The sequence below is a fragment of the Zootoca vivipara genome, chromosome 15 (genome assembly GCF_963506605.1).
Source record: "Zootoca vivipara chromosome 15, rZooViv1.1, whole genome shotgun sequence".
Lineage (NCBI taxonomy): Eukaryota > Metazoa > Chordata > Lepidosauria > Squamata > Lacertidae > Zootoca > Zootoca vivipara.
In genome coordinates, this window is record NC_083290.1 from 1322302 (window position 1) to 1347601 (window position 25300).

The following is a 25300-nucleotide window of genomic DNA, read 5'->3' on the forward strand; positions in this document are numbered from 1 at the left end:
AAAGAGTCACACACAAGCGCAGCAAGAAAATTCCTTCCAGCAGCACCTTAGAGACCAACTAAGTTTGTCATTGGTATGAGCTTTTGTGTGCATGCACACTTCTTCAGCTGCTGGAAGGAATTTTTTTGTTTCGACTACGTCAGACCAACACGGCTACCTACCTGTAACTAGAAGCACAGCAAGGTCCACATTCACAGAATGTCGACTAACTTCCTTATGGAAAGACATTCTGGAATTATTAATTTTTTAAAAAATATACCTTTAAATCTGTGAATATTCACAGGTGAACTATGATTGTGACTGTGACTCTCACATATGATGGAACACTTGAGACAACATACATTTGTCTATTACGAGCTTATGGGGTCCTCCTTATAGCCTTCTCTTTTGTATTATCTGTTTTGCAATGTATTTAACTCTCCCTTTCCCTTATTCACTTTATAGGTACTGGACAGTGTTCTCGAAGCTACGAACGTGAGTCTGACCAAACTGCGGGAGGCAGTGCAAGACAGGAGTGCCTGGCGTGGTCTGGTCCATGGGGTCACGAAGAGTCGGATACGACTAAACGACAACAAATTTGTACACATGTTCCTGTATTCCAAAACTGTACTAATATATGTATTTTTATACTTTATGATGTATCAGCTGGTTAGATATCGCCCAGCCCTAGGCCTTATTGTTGTTGTTGTTTAGTCGTTTAGTCGTGTCCGACTCTTCGTGACCCCATGGACCATAGCACGCCAGGCACTCCTGTCTTGCACTGCCTCCCGCAGTTTGGTCAAACTCATGTTCGTAGCTTCGAGAACACTGTCCAACCATCTTGTCCTCTGACGTCCCCTTCTCCTAGTGCCCTCAATCTTTCCCAACATCAGGGTCTTTTCCAAGGATTCTTCTCTTCTCATGAGGTGGCCAAAGTATTGGAGCCTCAGCTTCACGCTCTGTCCTTCCAGGGAGCACTCAGGGCTGATTTCCTTAAGAATGGATAGGTTTGATCTTCTTGCAGTCCATGGTGGAGAGTTTTGACTAAACGTGATCCACCTGGAGAAGGAACTGGCAAGCCACTCCAGTATCCCTGCCAAGAAAACTCCATGGACAAAGACAACAGGCCCTATTACGAAATGCAATTTTGAAAACTCTTCTCAAACAGGGTGACAGAAAAAGGCTGAGTTGTAAACCTACTCATACTACATTGGCAGGCTGGTGGAATCTGGGGCTATACAAAAGAGGAGGGGGGTGACCCGCTTGTGATCTTCCAGAGGCACCTGAACAGCTGCTGGAAACAACAAAGCATACTTGGCTTGATGCCGCAGCAAGACACTATCACCCCCTGGGTTGAAAATACTCTCTTCTCCTAATTACATGCAGCTCGACATGTCAAGGAAGCAGAGCAGGGCTTGGAGAGGATGGTTCCCCCCCCCCCGCCTAGAGAGCTCTCCCAAACAAGATTTTCTTTGGGGGGGGGAACGGAAGCAGAGGAAAACAGAGGCTGCTCCTCCCTCTCTGCTGCTAAGTCTTGGCAAAGGGAATCCTGATTCCCGAAAAGGTAGCAGCTGTTGGAAAGGAGCCCGCCTCTCGCAAAGTGGGTCACGGGTTCATCCATCTAGTCTCATTTAGACAGAGAAATAAGACAGGCGGTGTGCTCAGGCCGCATCTCAGGGCAACTGCAGGCTGGTGTGTTGGTTTAAGGGCTAGCCAGCAATTTTGGCAAACAGTCCCCTAAGCCACCAGCAGAGATACAACCCACACCTCGACAAAAGCAGCAAAGCAAACGCAGATTGTTTGCTTGGGAATTAAAGTAGAACAAGGCAGCACAAACAGTCCAGCTGCCAGGATATCGTGGACTTGTCTCGGGGGCTCAACATGCCCTGCAAACATCGGAAAATGCTGGACACTCCCTCTCTCTCCCCACTGCAAGACTTCAAACTTGCTAGGGAAGCCATTCCCTGTCACAGAAGGAAGCAATTATTCCATCCTAACAGGTTAGTTAGTACCTTGTCAGCACGGGGTGAATGAACTCTCACCCTGATTATGATGCTTTGGGGTAGGATTTAAACAAGCAGAAACCCTCCAGAAATCTTTCCCTGGCAACAGTTCTGCTGGCGCCACTTGCTAGTTAGGTGTGAGTTTTTTTTAGATTCATTTGTTAGGAGATAACAATGGATTTCTAGAGGAAGAGGTGCTGGGGCCCAGCCCTGGCCGGAAGCCACAGGACTCCCGTAGCGGAGTCATGGGGCCTCATCCAAGATATGGAGCGCCAGGGTGTGGTTACTCAAATCAGAGGCATGTTGATTACTGCATGTCCTCATTGCAGAGAGAGAGGGCAGGGGGGGACGACTCTGGCATTGGAAGAAGGTTCGGGGGTTTCGATTTGATTAAGTCTTCTGCTCGCAAGGCTCCAGGCCTCCTGACACACACAGGAAAACACACCCTGCATTCATCTGCTGCTGGACATGGACCAACCCTGCAGTGCTAAGAACGCTTCCCATTTTAAAAAGTGCCCAGAAAGCAGCTGGGAAATGCCGTCCAGTAACACCCTACCGGTAGACCCTTGGATCACCCTTTTCTCCTATCGAGGGCAGGCTGGCAACACAACTTGCAAACACAGCCTGCCTGCCTGCCTGCCTGCCTGCCACAAGACTGGGGGGGGGAGGAGGGGGAAATCCAGGACTGATCACGCCTCTTGAGGGCTGGTAGCATGCAGACCATGCAAATGTATGCTAGTAGGCCTGTACAAATTCACACAAGATTATTGTTGTTACTCCTATGCTGGAAAATACCAGCTAATAATAATAATTTTTTTAAAAAAATACTAATTTTATTATCTAGCTGGGTTTCCCAACCAACCTGGGCAGCTTCCAGCCCATATAGAAAGACAACAAAATGTCAAACATTAAAAACTTCCTGATACAGGGCTGCCTTCAAAGGTCTTCTAAAAGTTGTGTAGTTCTTTAGCACCTTTGCATTTGACGGGAGGGCGTTCAACAGGGCGGATGCCACAACTGAGAAGGCCCTCTGCCTGGTTCCCTGTAACTTCCACTTCTTGCAGGTAGGGAACCGATAGAAGTCCCTCGGAGTTGGACCTCAGTGTCTGGGTTGGATCATGGGGGTGGAGACACTCCTTCAGGTATAATGAAGTTTAAGAGGAGTGCAATTATAAAGCATCATATTAAACAGGTATTTATACAGCCAAGGTTTTATTTTCCACATGAAAGAGGCTACCTGTGGGATGCTGACACTCTGTGGGCATATGTGAAATGAGGGAAGGCTCACAGAGTCATGAACTCACAGAGCAGCTATTCAATTCTCAGTCCCCACGTCTACAATTTGGGAGAATTGTACTGCTCTACGTTACAGAGCTGTTGGGAGGAACAAGGTATATAAAATGCTAAAAGCTAATGCTGTTGGATTTCCATCCCACACCTTCCCCATCCAAAGTCTAGACAGGGGTGGGGTTCTCCCTGCCTATCAGAACTTCCAAGCAGGCAAGGAAGGACAGCAGCTCAGCAGCAGAGTACCCGCTTTGCCTGGAGAAGGTCCCGGGTTCAATCCCGATTCTCCAGTTAAAAACATACCAGGAAGCAGAGAGAGTGGAAGACCTGCAGTTGCCCAAGACCCTGGAAGAGCCGCTGCCAGTCAGAGCAGACAACACTAGGCAGAGGATTAGTGGTTTGACTCAGTAGGCAGATCCTCATCTGCAGAGGTTGGAAGGCCATCTGCCAGGGATTCTTTAGCTGATTCCTGCATTGCAAGGGGTTGGACTAGTTGACCCTCGGGGTCCCTTCCAACTCTACAATTCTGTGTCTGTACCGGGATTAACCTGCCCAGCCGTGGTTCATGGAAGACACACTCTGCCCATGTTCAACGCCATTCATGCTCCCCCAACCCAGACCTAGTAGCTTTTGCCTGTTATATATTCCATATTTTCTTTTCAGACCACTCGAGGCAATTCCCTTCCCAAACAGAAAAAAAGCAGGAGGGTGTGGTGGTTATTAAGAGCGCTATGTTTTCTCCAGAATGATTTCCCATCTACTGCAGTAGCTTTGGCTACACTGAGACAGTAATAAAAGGGAGAATGGATGCTCTCAAGGGAGGTGGAGGCTCCCACCACCAACACACACACCCTGACAGCTTTTATGAGCTGAACTGGCTTCCTCCAGTTGTAATCACAGCAGCTCACACCTTCTTTTTCCTGAAAATAACTTCCTGGGCTACAAATTACATATTTTGCCTTGGAAATGTGTTCCTGTAAAGCTCAGAAACTTGGCATAGAACACATTCAGAGGCACCCCCCACCCTATTAACTGTAATATCATACCAAACTGTGATGCTGAAAAATGGTAAGTGGGTTGCAGGATCCTCATGAACCAGGCAGAAAGCATTTCAGGAGACGCACAAATACAATCCATCTAAGTTGCATTTTCATAGAACTGTTTCCCATCAAGCAAAAGCACCTGCTCACTTTAATGTGCCTCAGATGAAAACAGGAAGCATTCAGCACCATTTTCTTAAGAGAAGTTCAAATCACTGAGGACTGGATCCCTAACTAATTTTGCAGTTTGTGTCAGGAGCGGATGGGAGCTCACCTCAATGCAAACCAGCTAATGCCCAGTCCAAGCGCTATGGATCTCATGAGACACATTGTGTCACTGTTGCGATTATTCATTATTATCCATAAACAAAAACCCAAGGCCTTAGCTCCGTGCTGTACAAGGTGGGTTGTGTGTGTGTGATATTATTCATATTAATACTAATTTCAATTTCTAAAGAAGAACTGTACATATGTTTGTATATGTAAATAACACTCTGTAACTGCATATATAGAATTTACATATTATAAATAAATGTGCACAGCTGAGATGTGATATGTGCGTGATATATTTATCTGTGAATGTGTGCAATACGTGCAAGAGAGAGATCAGTGTGTGTCTGTAAGAAAGATGTGTTTGCAATATGTGTGCAGGTGCAAGAGAGAGATCTGTGTGTATGGGCGCTGTGTTGTTTGCATAAGATGTCTCTGCGTGTTCTATGCGTGGGTGCATAAGAGAAATCTCTGTGTAAAAGCGTGCCTTGCTGTTGGCGTGAGAGATCCGCGTGTGCCATCTACCCACCCGTGAGAAAAAAAATCTACGTACACGTGCCCTCTCTGTGCAAGAGACACCTGCGCATTTGCGTGCTGTGTGCCGTTTGTGTAACAGGGAGGTCTCCGTGCGCCCAGGATATATACGCGTGTGTGTGTTTGTGCAAAAGGAATCTCTGCATCCCTGTTCCCTCCGTGTCAGAGAGCTGTGTGCATGCATGCAACCTGTCGAAAGCAGGCATAGCTGTGTGTCTCCGTGTGTGTGTGTGTCCTACATGTGTCTAGGACACCCTCTCGCCCACAGAGGGGAGGGATAAAGCCACCCCCTCCCAGGCCTCACCCAATTCAAGGAGCACCCCCCCCGGAGGGAAGAAGGAAGAACAACAGCAGGAAGGAAGGAGGAAGAAGAGGGCGAGGCAGACCTGCAAGGGGGGAGGGGGGGCTTCAGCGCCCCTCCCCCCTCGGGTGCCTCCCTTGAGGAAAACAAGCCCCCCCCCGTCAACCTCCCCCCCCTCACCCTCTCCTTACCTGACACGACGAGGGCCTCGTTGGGCCCCACCGTGTGGCAGTTGCCCATGGCGACTCGACCCAGCCAACGCCAAGCAGCAGCCCGCCCCCTCCCACCGACCACCACCACCACGGCGCACGCGCACTGCGCTCCGCCCGATTAACGGGTCGGGGGATCTTCGGGAGGAGCAGCAGCGGCACCGCCTCCTTCCTCGGCTCCACCCCCCGCTCCTGAAGGCTCCGCCCACAGGAAGTGCGTCAGAGGCGGGGAAGGGGGAGCGTGGGCGGGGAAAGGAAAGAGCGGGAAAGGGGAGCGGAGGGAGGAGGAAGAGGCCGCCGCCGCCGCCGCCTCAGGCCGCCATTTTGGGCGGAGGAGGAAAGTGTGAGGGGAGAAAAAGAAAAGGATAAAATAAAGTGCACCCCCGCCCCAATCTTCCTCAGAACACGCGCCCTTTGTGAACACACGTCGCGTTGTCTGGTTTTCCTTATTATGTTATGTGTTTTCGCGTTTTCACACGAGATCCTCCTGCAGCGAAGGGCAGTGTATCAATTCAATAAACAAAGTCCTCAGAACTCGAAAAAAAGTTGCTATCCAGACGGGGCACAATAAATAAAAATATAATTTTTTATTGTTATTAACACACCACACACTCCAGGTCCCAGGTGGGGTACATTCATTCAATCAATCAATCAATGATAGTAAATATCATTCTTGTTTAGTAGCCCTTCGCCCCAAGGTTGGGTACGTTTAAAATATAATATAAAAGGAGTTTTAAAAACAGTTTGCCATTGCAGAAGCAAGGCAGGTCCTAAAAACCTACATCTGAATGGTCCTCGTCTTTTAAGGGCCTCTTTCCCATTTGTCTCCTCTCCCTGCATATATTTATTCTGTGATTAGCAACAGAGTTTTTTTGCCCTCCATTTTTTCAAATGACCATCCTTGAGAGACCCCCTCAGATCAACATAGATGCCCCCTCAGCCACTCCGGTCTTGCCCAGCTCAAAATTACAGTGGCCACATTATGCTCCCCCCCACTTGCTAAAAAACACGTATTTTAGCATTTAGCATGCTCTGGTCCATGGGGTCACAAAGAGTCGTACACGACTAAACAACTAAAAAACAACAAAGACATTTCTGTCTGGGGAAGCCTATCCAGACACACAAACAAACTGCCATCTGTTTTAATTATTACTAATATTGTTTTAGGTTCTAAAAAAAATTTCACTGATAATCTTGCTGTTCTATTCCTTTTCTGTAAACCACTCTGGTGGCATATAAATATTGTGGGGAGTGAAATAATATGTACCTAAATAGTTTAATTTTTAACATTTCAGCTTCCACCGCAATCAGCTGCTCTGATAAAAATGAAAGAATTGAGCTGAGAGTTCTGCATTGGACTGGATGACCCCGGGATCCCTTTGATATAGGAAATAGAGACCCCAGGTGCAGGTTTTCATTACTGCATTTTAATAATGTTTCAATGTTTCGCTTTAATTGCATTTAACCTTTCAGAATGCATTAGACTTGATTTTTGCATGTTCTGCTTTTGTGAGTCTTCCCCCTCCTAAGCTGCTCTCTCCTCTCTCCTCATCTACTCCTTACAGGTAGGTAGCCGTGTTGGTCTGACGCAGTCAAAACAAAATTAAAAAATCCTTCCAGTAGCACCTTAGAGATCAACTAGGTTTGTCATAGGTATGAGCTTTCGTGTGCATGCACACTTCTTCAGATGCACACGAAAGCTCATACCTATGACAAACCTAGTTGGTCTCTAAGGTGCTACTGGAAGGATTTTTTAATCTCATTACAGTACTCCTGGAAATGGTACAAATGGCAGGATGTTTTAGCACCAGAGTGAGAATCAGCTACCCTTGAAGAGGATTATGTGATGCTCTTCCCTCTCACTGGAGGCTAAGCTGCCAGGGTAACGCTGGGTATCCAAGACATGAAATGGTCAAATGCCCTGGGCACATCAGGGCCACTCCAAGGCGATTGCAGGATGAAGATGCCAGTATGAAGCCAGGTGTGCTTTACTTCTCATGACCTGTCATCTTTCCTGACGTAGGTTTAAGGATGTTTTAAGACTCTTGGTTTGCAGAGGCCCCCCTTTCCATGGAGATGAGGAGCCCTCTTTGAAAAACACCGCAGCCTAGTTCGCCAGCCCCACCATCCTCTCGCTGACTTCCCAAAGTTTCTTGGCCACGGCGTCATCCCGGGCATGTGGCTTGGGGTCACGCAGCCAGCAATTGGCAAAATAGCGCCCGCTGTACTTCTCAATGCCTTCCTGAGTGGCACAGTAGATGGACGTCTGAGCTCCATTGGTCGTGTCTCGGAAGAAGAGCCAGCAGATGGGGAGGAAAAGAGGCTTCAGCCAAACCGAAATGTGACGGAAAAAATCTGATTTAACTACCCCTGAAAGCAGAAAGATAGGAAAACACCAGTTGCCAGAACTGGATAGAATAAGAAGAGAGCCCAGCTGATGGACCAGACTTCAAAGGGGGTCCATCTAATTTAGTATCCACTTTTCCACTGTGGCCAAGCAGGTGCCCCTTTTTGCAGAACACAGAACAGTCAACAGTCAGGAAAAATGGGAGCTGGAGTCTAATAACATCTAGAGGACCAATGGAAGCTGGTCCATCTGCCACCCTTCCTACTTACAACCAGCCCAGGGGGTTCCTGCCCGTCAGTTTCCTTCTCTTCCATAGTCTCAGTGTTGCCCCTTGTAAATCTCTGCAGGGATAAGGATGAGGATGGGGCAAGAACTAGGAGGAGTTGACTCCACCTGCAATTGACTCTATCTCTGCCCTTCACTGGTTCTGGCTCTGTCTATTGTTGGGCTCCCTGCTTTCTGCACCTCCAGTCCCCCAAGGGCACCAGCCACCACTATAGAGGGTCCCAGGTTGAGGAGCTGAGCTTGACCTGCCACCCACCTGGATGGACCGCGTAGCAGGTAACGTTCGTCCCTTCTAGTCGATTGGCGAGCTCCCGGGTGTACAATATATTGGCCAGTTTGCTGTTGCAGTACGATTGGAACCCTGCCAACTGCCCGTCCACTGGCTTGTGGATGTTCTGAAAGTCAATCTTCCCCGTTTGATGTGCTTTGGAAGCCACCACCACCACACGGCTGGGCGCGCACTGCTTCATCCGCTCCAGGAGGAGGTGGGTCAGAAGGAAATGACTCAAGTGATTCACCTGGAACACCAAATTGAAGCCATCCTCACTTCGGCTTCCAGACCCGACACCTGCCGGAACACAAAACTGGATTAAACAGGTGCAACATGGAGGCAGGCCTTTTCACTGGTGGCGCCAGCCCTGTTGAAATACCAGAGGCCCCCATCACTATCTTCTGCTGGCTCTGGAAGACACACCTGTTTAGGCAAGCCTAGTCTCTACAAGTTTATTGTTCTAGCCAAAGGCCATGACAAACCATACATAGTTTCCAACTTTACATGTAAGCTGACCATAGCAAAACCGTTTGAGAATATAGCAACAAACAATCCTAGCCCAATGGCACGGGTTGCAAATTAGTTTTGGGGCCCAATTCAAAATGTTGGTTTTCACCTATAAAGCCTTAAGCAGCTCAGGGCCACTTTCAACCTGGATCCTGTGATCGCCACCAGAAGTCCTTTGTTTGCCTCCTCTGCAAGACGTCTGGAGAGTGGCAATACCAGAACGGGGCCTTTTCTGCCGTGGCTCCCCGTTTGTGGGATGTTCTCCCCAGCGGGGCTCAGCTGACATCATCATTATATATCTCTAGGCACCAGGCAAAATCTTTTCTCTACAACTGGAACTTGGGACTTTCACCGTCTCCGGCCTTTTAGAAGAGGGCGGGATGTTTTAAATGTATTTCTTTCACCTTTTGGTTCTAATGACAGAGGGAGAGGTTTTGTTGACTGTCATTTGCTTTGGGTGGCCCTGGGCAAGATAAAGCAACTAACAAATTTTATAAATAGTAATAAGTGGCATGCAGGTTCATAATAATTGGGTTGTAGCCAACTAAGTGCTGCTTTAAGTAGACTCACTGAAATTAATATACCCATGTTACACATGTCCATTAAATTGAGTATGACTACCAGCACCTAGTTATAATCAGTCTACAGCAGTGGCTTGCAAAGGGTGTGGCAAACCATTGTTGTATAGGCTGACTAGCAGTGGGTCTCCAGAGTTTCAGACAGGAGATGCCATTGGAGACTGAAAACCTTGGACCTTCTGCATGCAAAGCAGCTGTGCCCCATCCCCAAATCTCCACCCTCGGGGCTGCGTTCTCACCTGCATTGTTGATGAGAATGTCAAGGCGGGGCTCAGATCTCAAGAAAGCCGCTGCAAAAGTCCTCACTGACTTGAAGCTGGCCAAGTCCAGGCTCATGAAGAGAACTTCATTGTTCCCACTTTCCTGCCAACATTAAGGGGGGGGGGATATGGTGGGGAACAGCATAAGCAATTAAACTACATTCCTAAAACAAATGCAAAATACATAAAACAGTGGATTAGATTAGCAGACCTAATCTACAAACAGAGCCTGTTCACCACCATCCTCATCCCAGAAAAAAACAGGCGAGGAGGTGTGTTTAAAGTAGGCACCTTAAAGCACCTATTCCAGGGAATGGTGCATGGTGGGAAAACATCCTCCAAGCACCCCCACCCCAATGTCATCATAGAATCCTAGAGTTGGAAGAGACCACAAGGGCCATCCAGTCCAACCCCCCTGCCAAGCAGGAAACACCACCAAAGCATTCCTAACAGATGGCTGTCAAGCCTCCGCTTAAAGACCTCCAAAGAACTGGACCACACTCCACCACACTCCTTGGCAGCAAATTCCACTGCCAGACAGCTCTTACTGTCAGGAAGTTCTTCCTAATGTTTAGGTGGAATCTTCTTTCTTGTAGCTTGAATCCATTGCTCCGTGTCCACTTCTCTGGAGCAGCAGAAAACAACCTTTCTCCCTCCTCTATATGACATCCTTTGATATATTTGAACATGGCTATCATATCACCCCTTCACCTTCTCTTCTCCAGGCTAAACATACCCAGCTCCCTAAGCCGTTCCTCATAAGGCATCGTTTCCAGGCCTTTGACCATTTTGGACACATTCAGATAATACCACTAGGGTAGACTATTCTAACCTGGTGGCCTCCCAGATCCTTTGGACTACAACTCCCACCAGCCCCAGACAGCCGTGTGATGCTGAGGCTGATGGGAGACTAAGTCCAAAACATCCGGAGGGTGCCAGGTTGGTGAATTCTCCTAGAAAGCCAGACCTCCCTTCTGCGAAGGAAAGAAGGAAGGAAGGAAGGAAGGAAGGAAGGAAGGAAGGAAGGAAGGAAGGAAGGAAGGAAGGAAGGAAGGGTCAGCTGTTGAGAATTCATTGGAACTCACTGCTGACTGGTATCAGGCAAGTGAATTCATTGTACTCTTTTCGGTGCCTGCTAAAAACAATATTGTTTAGACAAGCCTACCCTGAGGTTTAGAAAGTTGATGTGAGTCCCCGCCCCGCCCTGTCTACTCTGATTTAATTTTTTTTTTAAGTTTTACATTGTTACATCAATAATTTTATTGATTTCTTTGTAAACCGCTTTGAGGGTGGTTTATTTTTTTAAACAATCAAGTGGGGTATAAATTTTATGAAGTGATTATATATTTGGCCATGTTTTTACAGTGAAATTGCTTTGAGAAGTGATTTTAAAAGGGGATCCCATAAATAAAGGCTGCCCTTTCGAAGGAGGCAGGTGGCAGGCGCTCACCCTCCTGATATCATAGACGGCAGATTCTCCTCGCCCTCTGTCGCGGCAAGCCAGAATGATGCGGGCTCCCCTCCGGGCCAGATCCAGCGCCGTTGCCTTTCCAATCCCGGTGTTTCCACCTGGAAAAGTTCAAGGGGAAAGTTTAAACTTCCTGAGGGTCTTGGCGGACCACAGAACCATTTTTCTGGCAATTGTAATGAGCTGTGCTAGATGCTGTATGGTTTTAACTGCATTTTAACCATATCCTTTAATTCTTACAGGTTGCATTTTGTTGCTTTATAATGTGAATTCCACAGAGTTTGGGGCCAGAGGCAGTGCGTGTTTCTGAAGGCCAGTTGCTGGAAATAGCAGGAGGGGAGAGCGGTGGTTGTTGCTCAGGAGCTGCTTGCCAGTTTCCTACAGGGATCCGGATGCTGGACTAAGTGGGTCACTGGCCGGATCCAGCTGAAGGCTCTTCTCAAGAGAATTCAGAATGCAATGCAATCATAGCTGTCAAATTCCCCCTTTTTTAAAGGGAAATTCCCTTATGCTGAATAGGCTTCTTTGAGAGAAAAGGGAAAACTTGACAGCTGTGAATACAATACATACGAATATTGAATGCAATGGATGTGATGTCTCTCATCTTCCACTACAAAGCCTCAGACACGTCACATACCAAATGAATAATCTCTGGAGTCCTCTCCTAGACGCTCTTGGACTACAATTCCCAGCATTCCCAGCAAGGCCGACGTTGAGGAAACACGAGGGGGATGGGCTGGAGTGCAGGCACATCTGGAGAAAGGTCACCGGTGCAACCCTGCAATAGGTTTACTGAGAAGCAAGCCCCACTAGCGCTCCAGGGAGCTTCCTCCTAAGTCAGCCTGCGCAGGATCGCAGCCGGGCAGATGCGCTCAGACTCGTCTGAAGTTTTTTTTCCTGGGATCCCCAAGCAGGAAACCCCGATGCGGCGGGAGCTCCCGCAGACCCTCTTCGGGCGCTCTAACCACTGCCCCACGCTGCCCCCCGTCTTCCGAGACCTGGGGGCGATCCTGACCTGTGATCAGCACCGTCTTGCCCCGCAGGCTGGCCTCGTTCTTGCACGTGGCGCCTTTGATGAAGTTGTAATAGAGCAAGGCGTAGAGGCCCAGCGCCAGCGCCAGACCCGCCAGCGCCTCCGCCGCGGCCATCGCGCGCTTCTTGCGCCCGGCGGGAGGAGGCACCAGCCTAGGCGCGCATCTTGCGCCCGCGATGGCCGGCTCCGCGCACCGCTGGTCGGAGGAAGAGGCGGACGCCGCTGCTGCTCCTGCTGCTCCGCCTCCTCGGGAGGCAGGTTCGTGCCCAGCAGCCAGGCGCGCCCCGGCCGGATCCTTCCTCTTTCTCCCGCGGAGCCTTGCGCAACGCTGCGCGCCTGCCGCCACTTGCGCTCCAAGGCGTGCCAAGAACGGAGCCAGAACCCCTGGCCGCTGGCAGAGATGCGCGCCGCGATCAGCGGTATCCCGGACGGACTTTGTGGGTGGTCAGAGCCCCGCCCCATAGCAAAGTCCGTCCGTGTCCCCAAGTGCAGGCCGGTCGCCTTGATCCGTGGCTGTCCTTCCTTACGCGCACGCCCCATCCTCGGATAGATGGCACCCGCATAAATGCAATCCTGCGCTCAGTTTCAGGGGCGCCCACTTGAATAAAATACTGTATCGGGGGTGAGGGCGCATAATCGATCGCAAGACGTGACGCACCGTGCAGCAGTCCCGGATTTACAGGTGAAACTCGGGAAATTAGAATATCGTCGAAAAGGGCATTTATTTCAGTAATGCAACTTATTATTTTTCTTTTAATTTTTACAAATGCTTTCTTTTGGAAATTCCACAGTAATAAAACAAAGTTACAATAATACAAAAATAAACATCCCATTTACATTTCATTAATTACATTCCATTTATAATTGACCCACCTAACGACCAATAATGACAATGACAAATAATAATAATAATAATAATAAAAATAATAAAGAATAATAATAACAATAACAATAATAATTTATTATTTATACCCCACCCATCTGGCCGGGTCTCCCCAGCCACTCTGGGCGGCTTCCAACAAAAGAATAAAACACAATAATCTATTAAACATTAAAAGCCTCCCTGAACAGGGCTGCCTTCAGATGTCTTCTAAAAGTCTGGTGGTAGTTTTCCTTTTTGACATCTGTTGGGAGGGCGTTCCACAGGGCAGGCGCCACCACGGAGAAGGCCCTCTGCCTAGTTCCCTGCAACTTGGCTTCTCGCAACGAGGGAACCGCCAGAAGGCAAGGCTTGCCATATCTTGCTTAGCATGTCATGCATCTATCTCATATATTGGTTTCACCTTTTAAGTTGCGTTACTGAAATAAATGCACTTTTCGACAATATTCTAATTTCCCGAGTTTCACTTGTAGGTATAAGCTAAACAAGCTATAGCTTAGGACCCCACTCTCTTGGGGCCCCCAAAAAATGTAAAGGTAAAAAACTGGATGGACATTTCCAAAATATAAGATCAGAAAACAAATAAAATAAAACCTACATCCAGCAACAGTGTTTTGTGTTGTGCAGGCTCCTATGATGTAAGTAATAGGCCCTTCCTGGTCGCCTGCTCCCTAAAATATCACTGGTTTGCTCATTTCTGTATCAATTACTTTGATAAAATACATATTTTGTTATGTGCAAATGGCTTTAGATGCCTGTTAGGTCCACTAATTACCATATAGCATCTATTCAACACAAAAAACAGCCACAATTTGTTGTTGACAAGGACAGCTGGACATATAAAGGGCCCCATTCCATTCAGTAGCTTAGGGCCTCATCAAACCTAATTCCGGCCCTGGTCGTATGCACACCATTTGAACGGCAATGATGACCATCAACTTTTTTGGGGGGGGCAGCCAGACCCCTCAAATATTTTATTGGGGGGCCAAGCCCTAGAAGCTGGATCCTATGCTCAGTTTTATTTTATATTATTTATCAAAGTTGTATACTGCACTCTACCCACCGGTCTCAGGGCGGTTCATAGGATAAAACCACAACATAAAAACACAAAATACATAATCAAAAGAAAAACAACCCAATACCCCCCCTCCCAAAAAATAAAAATAAATAAAAACCCCACATTTTAGAAGGGCATTGTTTTCTGAGAGCTGGCTCTGTTCAACTGGGGCGTGCTTGCAAAGGCCTTGGCAAAGATTTGACAAAAGGCTTTCCACCCCTTGAAAGACTGCCTCCCAAATAATCCTGCAAAGAATTTCAATGGCTGGCAGGGACCAGGAACAGCGTTGAAGGAAAGCGAAGTCTCACCTCCTTAGGGAGAGAGAGACTGGCAGCTTTCGGGAGGGAACCATTTTTTGAGCCTGAAATTCCAGTTCCACCATTGGGGGGGGGGGGAGGCGTGAAAACTCCCCACCTCAAGGACAACTCAGAACACACAGAATTATCATCATTATTAAATTTTAAAACCACCCTTCGTCAAGAGACCACAGAGCAGTTTATAACACAGAACACAAAATTAATAAGGACAAAAATATTTAAATAGGCAGTAACCCCCCCCCCCCCGCCAGCACATTTTTAAAGGCCATAAATTGATTAACAGCCAAAGGCCTGGTTGACAAGGAATGTTTTTGCCTGGAGCTTCACCCATTGGTGGTTATGGGGTGCGGGAATTATTTATTTTCTTATTAATGCCTGCCTTTCACCCTAAGATCCTAGGGTGGGGTCACAGCATTAAAACACTTTTAAAAAAAGACCCACACACCTCAAAACAACATAATTCATTCTTTATTATTGATTTCATAAAAATTATATACCGCTCGAGTGCAACAACAACAAAAAAACCCTCCAAGCAGTTAAAGACTGCTCAGCAGCCGTGACACCCATATGGCTTCTCTTGCCTTAAAAAGATCCGCTAGTAAAACAAGAAAAGAGCGGGAAAATGAAAAAGGAGGGGGGAAATGGCGGCCCGCAAAGTGACAACAGCGAATATTACACCGGACGCTTGGTACCGCTCACTTTCGAATATCGATAAAATGGAGAAAATTACACATCATTTGAGACTTCAACAGGGACTAGAGCAGACATCCCCAAACTCGGCCCTCCAGATGTTTTGGGACTACAATTCCCATCATCCCTGACCACTGGTCCCGTTGGCTAGGGATGATGGGAGTTGTAGTCCCAAAACATCTGGAGGGCCGAGTTTGGGGGTGCCTGGACTAGAGCCTCCAGGCACTTTTTGTGAGATTTGGCGTTCCTTTGTGACATTTGCAATGGGCAACTTTCAAGGCAACCCTCCTCACAGGCTTGGCAAGTCTGGAACCAGACCTGATGATCTGGCGACACCGAGAGCCTTGACTTGGACTTTGCCGTTTCAACCCACAGTTTCCGTTTCTCATCTCTTAATTCCTCCCCCCCCCCGTTGCCATTGTTCTTTCTTCTTTATATACATTGTAAAATTGGGGGGGGGACCCTGTACCAAAAGAAAAAGAGAGAGACAGCTGCAAAGATCGCCTGCTAATCCCCAACTCGCTGTGCGGATAAAGTATGGCAAAAGCAGGAAAAGTAATGTTCCCAGAGCTCACCAGTCTCCCAGCCTTTTCCCATTATGGGAGGGCATCTCCCTCCATCTGACGCCCAAGCCCTATCCACCAGTCGGCTATTATTCAAAGATGCCTCCATTTTACGAAAATGGGAAGTGCTGCTTTGGGATTTCGTTATTTCCCCTCGAGAACCCTGCCATGTGATGCCACAATTTGACTTTAAAATTTTCCTGTTTCATGGATGGTTCTGCAAAGGCCCCCTTTCCATGGAGACGAGGAGCCCTCTTTGAAAAACACCGCAGCCTAGTTCGCCAGCCCCACCATCCTCTCGCTGACTTCCCAAAGTTTCTTGGCCAAGGCGTCATCCCGGGCATGTGGCTTGGGGTCACGCAGCCAGCAATTGGCAAAATAGCGCCCGCTGTACTTCTCAATGCCTTCCTGAGTGGCACAGTAGATGGACGTCTGAGCACCATTGGTCGTGTCTCGGAGGAAGAGCCAGCAGATGGGGAGGAAAAGAGGCTTCAGCCAGATCAAAGTGTGGCGGAATAATTCAGTGTTAACAAGCCCTGAAAGACAAAAATCAGTAGCTAAAACCGAATGGAGGGCCATCTTGTTTAACACCCTCTTTTCTGCTTGGGCCAACTAGATGTCCCATCTGGGAAGCCTGACATGAGCAGAACAGCACTTCCTCAGCAGCAGCTGGTGTTTATATTAAATTATTCCTATTCCTATTCTAGGTCAACTTCCTTTGATACTGGAGGTTCCATCCAGCTAGCATCCACTAGTCTCACTGGAGCTGATGGGAGTCATAGTTCAAAGCACCTGAAGGCCATCAGGTTGGCAAAGGCTGGTTTAGTTGCAGGTGGCAATGATGGCCAAGAAATCTGCAAAAAGAAGGTATGTTCTAGGACGATGAATGAAAGGGTGAGCTGCACAGGAATCTCTGGAATTATTGGCCCTCCAGATAGCAAATACTGTACCCTGTCCTGCTGATGTCGTAGGACCCCAGTTAGCACAGTCAACGGTCAGGAATGATGGGAGTCCAACAGCGTTTAGAGGACCAATGGAAGCTGGTCCATTACAGGGGTCAGCAAACTTTTTCAGCAGGGGACCGGTCCACTGTCCCTCAGACCTTGTGGGGGGGCTGAACTATATTTTGGAAAAAAATAATGAACAGATTCCTATGCCCCACAAATAACCCAGAGATGCATTTTAAATAAAAGGACACCTACTACTCATGTAAAAACATGCCGATTCCTGGACCGTCCGCGGGCCGGATTTAGAAGGCGATTGGGCTGCATCCGGCCCCCGAGCCTTAGTTTGGGGATCCCTGCATTAGGGCAACCTCAGCCTGCTTCTCAGACAGTCCCCATCTGCCACCCTTCCTACTTACAACCAGCCTAGGGGGTTTCTGCCCGTCAGTTTCCTTCTCTTCCATAGTCTCTGTGTTGCCCCTTGTAAATCTCTGCAGGGATAAGGATGAGGATGGGGAAAGAACTAGGAGGAGTTGACTCCACCTGCAATTGACTCTATCTCTCCCCTTCACTGGTTCTGGCTCTGTCTATCGTTGGGTTCCCTGCTTTCTGCCCCTCCAGTCCCCCAAGGGCACCAGCCACCACTATAGAGGGTCCCAGGTTGAGGAGCTGAGCTTGACCTGCCACCCACCTGGATGGACCGCGTAGCAGGTAACGTTCGTCCCTTCCAGTCGATTGGCGAGCTCCCGGGTGTACAGCATATTGGCCAGTTTGCTGTTGCTGTACGATTGGATCCCTGCCAACTGCCCGTCCACTGGCTTGTGGATGTTCTGAAAGTCAATCTTCCCCCGCTGATGTGCACTGGAAGCCACCACCACCACACGGCTGGGCGCGCACTGCTTCATCCGCTCCAGGAGGAGGTGGGTCAGAAGGAAATGGCTCAAGTGATTCACCTGGAACGCCAAATTGAAGCCGTCGCTGCTTCGGCTTCCAGTCCTGACCCCTACCAGAAAATGAGGCTGGATTAAACAAGTTCAACATCCAGACAGGTTTTTGCTCTGGTGGCCCCATTTCTGTGGGAGGCTCACCCTGCCGAAATAAGAGAGACCCCCATCACTACTGGCATTCTGCCGGCTCTTTGAGACACACCTGTTTAGCAAGAAGACCCAGATAATTACCAGCCATGCCAGGGCCCACTGTAGTTCAATGTCTTTATAAATGACTTGGATGAAGGAATTGGGGGTGCACAACAAATTTGCAGGTGACACCAAACTGGATGGGTAGTGAATGCCATGGAAGACAGAGCCAGGATTCAAGATGACCTTAGCAGATTAGAGAACTGGGCCCGAGCTAACAAAATGAATTTCAAAAAGGACAAATGTAGGGTTCTGCACTTAGTCAAGAAGCTGCACAATTATATGATGGGGACACTTGGCTTGCCAGTAGTATATTTGAAAAAGGATCTAGGGGTCTTAGCAGACCACAAGCTTAACATGAGTCAGCCATGTGATACAGCAGCAAAAAGAGCCAACGCTAGTCTAGGCTGCATCAAGAGAAGTCTAGTGTCCCGATCAAAGGAAGTAATAGGTAAAGGTACCCCTGACCGTTAGCTCCAGACTCTGGGGTTGTGGCGCTCATCTCGCTCTATAGGCTGAGGGAGCCGGTGTTTGTCTGCAGACAGCTTCCAGGTCATGTGGCCAGCATGACAAAGCCGCTTCTGGCGAACCAGAGCAGCGCACGGAAATGCTGTTTACCTTCCCACCAGAGCAGTACCTATTTATCTACTTGCACTTGACGTGCTTTCAAACTGCTAGGTGGGCAGGAGCTGGGACTGAACAATCGTCGGTCGCGAACAATCACCCCGTCGCAGGGATTCGAACCAGAGACCTTCTGATCGGCAAGCCTTGGCTCTGTGATTTAGACCACAGCGCCACCCACGTTCCGTAATAGCCCCGCTCTATTCTGCCTTGGTCAACCCCACTTAGAGATGCTGTTGGGAACAGAACTACCACTAAGCTATAGCCCTTCCCCTAAAAGTAAAGCAGGATTTCCGTCCTCATGGTTTTGAAGAAAAAGATGATTTAAACAGCAGCAAAGGAAGCTGTCATAATAATACACAATCAGATCCAACTAGTTCAGGATTGGCTACACTGACCAGCGGTGGGTCTCCGGAGTTTCAGACAGGAGATGCCATTGGGGACTGAAAACCTTGGACCTTCTGCATGCAAAGCAGCTGTGCCCCTTCCCCAAATCTCCACCCCCGGGGCTGCGTTCTCACCTGCATTGTTGATGAGAATGTCAAGGCGGGGCTCAGATCTCAAGAAAGCCGCTGCAAAAGTCCTCACTGACTTGAAGCTGGCCAAGTCCAGGCTCATAAAGAGAACTTCATTGTTCCCACTTTCCTGAGCAAGTGGGGGGGGGGGGAGAGAACCACAAGGAATGTTTAGCCCTAGCAAGCAAGTTTGCCCCCTGTCCCGCTCCCAGAGCCAGGTCACAACCAGGCTCCTTTTCCTATGCCACCCCATGGTCTTGCTAAGAATCTAGGCTGGAAGGAAGGCCCGTTTCTCGAAGCTGCAGGAGAGTTGCGCTTGTTCTCAGATCCTGCTTGAGAAGTGGAGGCTGGGCTAGAAGGGCCTCATTGGCCTGATCCAGCAGCTTGGCTCTTATGCTCCAGTTATCTGAAGATTCACCTGCCAATTAAGCTCTGGAAAAATATTACGGCCACAGATCCAGACTTCAGATTTATTTCCTTATTTCATTTGCAAATTTCCCTTTCCCCCAGACGACCAACATTAAGGGGAAAAACATAGGATGGCGGTGAATGGCATAGAGCATAAACAATAAAACTACATTCCTAAAACAAATACAGGATACATCATAAATCAGTAGATCGGATTCGTACATCAAGAGCAGAGCTGCTTCACCACCACCCCCATCCCAGAAAAAGCCGGACGAGGAGGTGAGTTTTAAGCAGGCTCCTAAATGCCAATGCTGTACGGGGCAACTTGATATTATTCCCTGCAAGTGCATTGAGGGAAAATATCCTCCATGCACCCCCCCAATGCCATAATAATACCACTAGGGTAGACTTTTCTAACCTGGTGGCCTCCCAGATCTTTTGAACTACAACTCCCATCAGCCCCAGACAGCCGTGTGATGCTGAGGCTGATGGGAGATTAGGCCCAAAACATCCAGAGGGTGCCAGGTTGGTGAATTCTCCTAGAAAGCTAGACCTCCCAGCTTCTTAGAATAAAGGCCTGACTGTTCAGATTCCATTGTGACAAGTCTTTTACTGTGAAATCGCTTCAAGGTAGTTCAAGGGAAGCGATTTCTAAGTGGAGCCGAAGAAATAAACGCTCACCCTCCGGATGTCACAGACGGCGGATTCTCCTCGCCCTCTGTCCCGGCAAGCCAGGATGACGCGGGCTCCCCTCCGGGCCAGATCCAGGGCCGTTGCCTTCCCGATCCCAGTGTTCCCACCTGGAAAAGTCCAGAGAAAAGAATGATCTTGAGCAGGCACCCCCAAACTTTGGCCCTCCAGATGTTTTGGACTACAATTCCCATCTTCCCCGTTAGCTAGGGATCATGGGAGTTGTAGGCCAAAACATCTGGAGGGCCACAGTTTGGGGATGCCTGATCTAGAGCCAAAATGTGTGTTCGGTGGCGGCGGGGGTTAACGTGCCCTGGCTGCTAGAAATTTGCCGAGGGTCTTGGCGGACCCCTGAATGATTTTTCTACCTGCTGTGGAAACTGTGATGAGCTGTGCTAGATGCTGTGTGGTTTTTAACTGCATTTTCACCATGTCCTCTATTTCTTACAGGTTGCATTTTGTTGCTTTATAATGTGAATTCCACAGAGTTTGGGGCCAGAGGCCAGTTGCTGGAAACAGCAGGAGAGGGGCGTGGCTCCTGGGCTCAGGCGCTGCTTGTGGGCTTCCCGTGGGGGCAGCTGGGGGGGGCCACCAGGACAGAGGAGGTTGAACCAGATGTGCCAATGGCCTCATCCAGCAGTCAGGCTCTTTCCTCCCATTCTTTAAAAAAAAGGGTAAAGGACCCCTGACCGTTAGGTCCAGTTGCGAACGACTCTGGGGTTGCGGCACTCATCTCACTTTAAAGGCCAAGGGAGCCGGCGTTTGTCCGCAGACAGCTTCCAGGTCATGTGGCCAGCATGACTAAGCCGCTTCTGGCGAAACCAGAACAGTGCACGGAAACGCTGTTTACCTTCCCGCTGGAGCGGCACCTATTTATCTACTTGCACTTTGACGTGCTTTCAAACTGCTAGGTTGGCAGGAGCTGGGACCGAGCAATGGGAGCTCACCCTGTCTTTTTTTTATATATTTTTTTTAAATATATTTTTATTAATTTTCCAATTAAAACCAATTATATCACATTCATTATTTCAAATTATACACATATATATCAATCAAACCGAATATTATGCCAAATCATCTAAAAATTTTTTTTTGGGTTCCCATGCTTCAAGAAATTGGGGATTCCTCGCAACCGTCCACTGCCGTCTTTTTTCTAAAGTTCAAATCGTCTCTCCAAGTTCATAATAATCCGAATCTTTCCCTTATAGTCACATAGATGTTTTCCACTTTCAACCGATTGTTTCCCAGCTGCTGAGATAAATATCAAACAAGGTTTCACAAATGTTCTTTCTCCTGTGTGGGTTAATCAGTCCAGCCTCCCCATAAATCTTCTTGGTCTGGAGCTCCCTGTTGCGTCAACACGAAGCAGCGCCATCTTAAAAAAACTCAAAGCACTTTCGTTTTCTCTCATAACCGGGAAGATTAACGATCTTTATAAAATTTACAGCTTTTCCAGGCAGAAGACCCAAACATCAAACCATAGACTCTTGGTAAATTAATGGATCTCCTTGCCCTATAGCTGAACTTAGCTTCAGGTCGCTGCTCCAATTCAAAGTGCGTCACAGCTCATAAATCCTCCGAACGCGTCCAGGACTCCTTCCGTCCAACTAGAGGGGGGCTTTTCTCGTCGGCAACTCCACATCTTTAAAAAATATGCTCAGTAACAACAGTTTATAAAGTGAGGGTAGGGGGTTGCCATTTACTCCCCTAGCAACCGCCAAATTCCTTACGAAGGTCAGAGAGATGGAAAACAGGTCCGCCATTCCTGCCGGCGGAAACCGGAACCCCGGGAGCTCACCCTGTCATGGGGATTTGAACCGCCAACCTTCTGATCGGCAAGCCCTAGGCTCAGTGGTTTAGACGACAGCGCCACCCGCATCCCTTACATTCTTAGGAGAGCTCAAATTGTAGCAGAATACAATACAATACTGTATATACGAATATTGAATGCTATGGATGTGCCGTCTCTCATCTTCCACTACAAACCCTCAGGCACATCCCAGACCCCCTGAATAAAGCTCTGGAGCCCTCTGCCAGACGCTCTTGGACTACAATTCCCACCTTCCCTAAATACTGGCCACGCTGCATGATGGGAGCTGTAGTTCAACAGAGGCTGCCATCTCAGGGCCAGCTGCCAGGGCACCGTTATCAGCGCGTTCCATTAATCTCTTTATAATATATTATATGTAATAAATTTATATATAACCGACCTGTCACCTCCGTGGGGCGCCTCTTAAAGGCCAACCCTCTTCTATCTCGTTTCCAGGTTGGGCTGGAAATGGAGTACCAGTAATCTCTCTTACGCTATCCAGTATCAGGCTCCTCCTAGCTGAGCAGAGATGGGGGGGGGGACACCTGTGGGACTCCAGTTCCCATCATCCTGACTGAGCCATGCTGAATCCCAGATCAGGAAAAGCGCCACAGGTTTCTCCATCCCTGGGTGTGTCGCCTTACTCAACACATCATCATAATTGCCCAAGCCCTCCTCTGCACAGGTTTGGCCCAGCAGCCATTAGCTGCTCATCCCTCCTGATCCACTATGCCTCTAATGTCTTTTTGACACAGGGCGTGCCCTCGTACAGGTGAAACTCGGAAAATTAGAATATCACCGAAAAGTGCATTTATTTCAGTAATGCAGCTTAAAAGGGGAAACCAATATATGAGATAGATGCATGGCATGCAAAGCAAGATATGGCAAGCCTTTATTTGTTGTAATTGTAATTATTTGCCGTTAGCCGGGTCAATTATAAATGGAATGTAATTAATGAAATGTAATAGCGATGTTTATTTTTGTATTATTGTAACGACTTGATTTATTACTGTGGAATTTCCAAAAGAAAGCATTTGTAAAAAGAAAAACAACAACAAGTTGCATTACTGAAATGCAACTTTTCGACGATATTCTAATTTTCCGAGTTTCACCTGGATATATCTTTGCCCAAGGCTGCATGTTGCTCAGGCTGATCTGGAGTTTTTTTTTTCTTGGGGATCAACGGCCAGGCAACCCCCGATGCGGGAGCTCCCGCAGACCCTCTTCGGGCGCTCTAACCACTGCCCCACGCTGCCCCCCGTCTTCCGAGACCTGGGGGCGATCCTGACCTGTGATCACCACCGTCTTGCCCCGCAGGCTGGCCTCGTTCTTGCACGTGGCGCCTTTGATGAAGTTGTAATAGAGCAAGGCGTAGAGGCCCAGCGCCAGCGCCAGACCCGCCAGCGCCTCCGCCGCGGCCATCGCGCGCTTCTTGCGCCCGGCGGGAGGAGGCAGCAGCCTAGGCGCGCATCTTGCGCCCGCGATCGCCGGCTCCGCGCACTGCCGGTCGGAGGAAGAGGCGGACGCCGCTGCTCCTGCTGCTCCGCCTCCTCGGGAGGCAGGTTCCCAGCAACCAGATCCTTCCTCTAACCTTCTTGGCAAGGCGTGCCAAGAACGGAGCCAGAACCCCTGGCCGCTGGCAGAGATGCGCGTATCCCGGACCATGTGGGTGGTCAGAGCCCCGCCCCGCGCGTCCCAAAATGCAGGCCGCTGCTCCTGGGTCTCCTCCTCCTCGGGAGGCAGGTTCCCAGCAGCCAGACGCTGCCGGATCCCTCCTCTCGCTCCTCCCCCCGCGGATCCTTGCGTAACGCTGCGCGCTCGCTGCTGCCCTTCCTGCAGACGCGCTGTGCGTAACCAGAGAACGAGCCGAAACAAAATGAAAAAAATTCCTTCCAGTAGCACCTTAGAGACCAACTAAGTTTGTCATTGGAATGAGCTTTCGTGTGCATGCCCACTTCTTCAGATGCTTCAGCTTCTTCAGAGATGGAGCCATCTCTCTTTGAGACTCCTTCCTTCCCACGGAGCAGAGATGGGGAACATCGGTGACCTTGCACTAGATCAGGCATGTCAAACATGCGGCCCTCCAGATGTTTTGGCCTACAACTCCCATGATCCCTAGCTAGCAGGACCAGTGGTTGGGGAAGATGGGAATTGTAGTCCAAAACATCTGGAGGGCTGCAGGTTTGACATGCCTGCACTAGATGCTGTCGGACTCCAGTTCCCTCCGTCCTTGTCCGTGGACCAGGCTGGCAGCAGGCAGAGCGCCTCAGATTTCCTCCTCGGGGTTTGCAGCCCATCATCTTCTGGGCTCTCCCTCGGCCATCACTGTTTGGCGACAGAAGGCCAGATCTGTCGCCAAGGCCACCAGCTGCGGGTGTGTGTATGTATGTATGGCTGCCTCCTTCAGCCACGGAAGCGATTCCCTTTTGCCTCTAGGCCAAGCAGGTGCTGACTGTCAAGCAAGCTCTTTTCCAGGCGGGGCTGCGGCTCCAGCAACTGCATCGTGAACTTCCAAGAGCCTCTCCTTAACACGGAGAACTTGTATCTTTTTCACGTGGCTGCGCCGCGCGTGGAGAGTCTTGTTTGTGCTAATCCAGGCATCCCCAAACTGCGGCCCTCCAGATGTTTTGGCCTATAACTCCCATGATCCCTAGCTAACAGGACCAGTGGTTGGGGAAGATGGGAATTGTAGTCCAAAACATCTGGAGGGCCGAAGTTTGGGGGTGCCTGTGCTAATCAATGCCTCCCCCCCCCAGCATCTCTAGAAGGAGACACATGTTCCAAGGATCCTACGGAGCTCAAGCTAGGCCAGGCACCCCCAAACTTCGGCCCTCCAGATGTTTTGGACTACAATCCTGACCACTGGGGATCATGGGAGTTGTAGGCCAAAACATCTGAAGGGCTGCAGTTTGGGGACGCCTGAGCTAGGCTTTGCACCAACTCTGCTAAATCTCAAGTACTTGCAGACTCACCTGCAGACTCAGGCCCCCTTGCCAATAGAAAAGCCTGATCTCAAGTTGAAGAGTATTTGCTCTGCTTGCAGAAGGTCCCAGCTTCCATATCCAGACAAGGCTGGCAAAGGGAATTCCCCCCCCCATCTGAAACCCTGCCAGTCAGTGTAGACAGTACTGAGTTTGATAGAGCAATGGTTTAACATGGTATAAGGCAGTGTTCCTATTTAAGTCAGCCCTTTGTTTCAAGCCTAGAAATCTTAATCTAATTTTTAGGGAAACAGCCCTAGGAACCTCAGTGTTGGGACACCTGCTTTGCATGCGGAAGGTGTCAGATTTGAAACCC

The 25300-nt window shown here is 48.9% G+C and overlaps 3 protein-coding genes across 5 annotated transcripts in view; all 3 read right to left on the minus strand.

Moving 5' to 3' along the window:
• Window positions 1-5761, minus strand: part of FLOT2 (flotillin 2) — a 28477-nt gene extending 22716 nt beyond the window's left edge. For both annotated transcript variants that reach the window (XM_035138903.2, XM_035138904.2), the window contains exon 1: window positions 5606-5761. In XM_035138903.2, coding sequence (XP_034994794.1) covers window positions 5606-5654 — 49 coding nt within the window. In that variant the 5' untranslated portion in view covers window positions 5655-5761. The remainder of the gene's footprint in view (window positions 1-5605) is intronic.
• Window positions 5762-5828: 67 nt separating this feature from the next.
• LOC118096762 (dehydrogenase/reductase SDR family member 13) lies at window positions 5829-14791 on the minus strand. Its single transcript, XM_035138905.2, has 5 exons — window positions 12355-14791; window positions 11322-11440; window positions 9851-9974; window positions 8512-8823; window positions 5829-7993 (listed from the first exon to the last, which is right to left on the minus strand). The coding sequence occupies exons 1-5, from the start codon at window positions 12485-12487 to the stop codon at window positions 7731-7733; spliced, it is 951 nt and encodes a 316-aa protein (XP_034994796.1). The 5' UTR covers window positions 12488-14791; the 3' UTR covers window positions 5829-7730.
• Window positions 14792-14978: 187 nt separating this feature from the next.
• On the minus strand, window positions 14979-23590 carry LOC118096763 (dehydrogenase/reductase SDR family member 13). Of its 2 annotated transcripts, XM_035138907.2 has the most exons (5): window positions 23293-23590; window positions 20185-20303; window positions 19102-19225; window positions 17515-17826; window positions 14979-16415 (listed from the first exon to the last, which is right to left on the minus strand). In XM_035138907.2, the coding sequence occupies exons 1-5, from the start codon at window positions 23423-23425 to the stop codon at window positions 16153-16155; spliced, it is 951 nt and encodes a 316-aa protein (XP_034994798.1). In that variant the 5' UTR covers window positions 23426-23590; the 3' UTR covers window positions 14979-16152. The 2 variants fall into 2 exon arrangements, with proteins under 2 accessions (XP_034994798.1, XP_034994799.1); XM_035138908.2 differs by having other exon boundaries at window positions 19102-19220; window positions 20185-23433.
• Window positions 23591-25300: the final 1710 nt, after the last annotated feature.

Excerpts from the sequence above, each read along its gene's own strand:
- LOC118096762 (XM_035138905.2), bottom strand. The coding sequence starts at position 12,487 with ATGGCCGCGGCGGAGGCGCTGGCGGGTCTGGCGCTGGCGCTGGGCCTC. Across the intron at positions 8,824-9,850 it reads CATTCTCATCAACAATGCAG|GTGTCGGGTCTGGAAGCCGA; the intron begins GTGAGAACGCAG and ends GTGTTCCGGCAG. Across the intron at positions 7,994-8,511 it reads CTGCTACGCGGTCCATCCAG|GGGTAGTTAAATCAGATTTT; the intron begins GTGGGTGGCAGG and ends TTCTGCTTTCAG.
- LOC118096763 (XM_035138907.2), bottom strand. The coding sequence starts at position 23,425 with ATGGCCGCGGCGGAGGCGCTGGCGGGTCTGGCGCTGGCGCTGGGCCTC. Across the intron at positions 20,304-23,292 it reads CAAGACGGTGGTGATCACAG|GTGGGAACACTGGGATCGGG; the intron begins GTCAGGATCGCC and ends GGACTTTTCCAG. Across the intron at positions 17,827-19,101 it reads CATTCTCATCAACAATGCAG|GGGTCAGGACTGGAAGCCGA; the intron begins GTGAGAACGCAG and ends ATTTTCTGGTAG.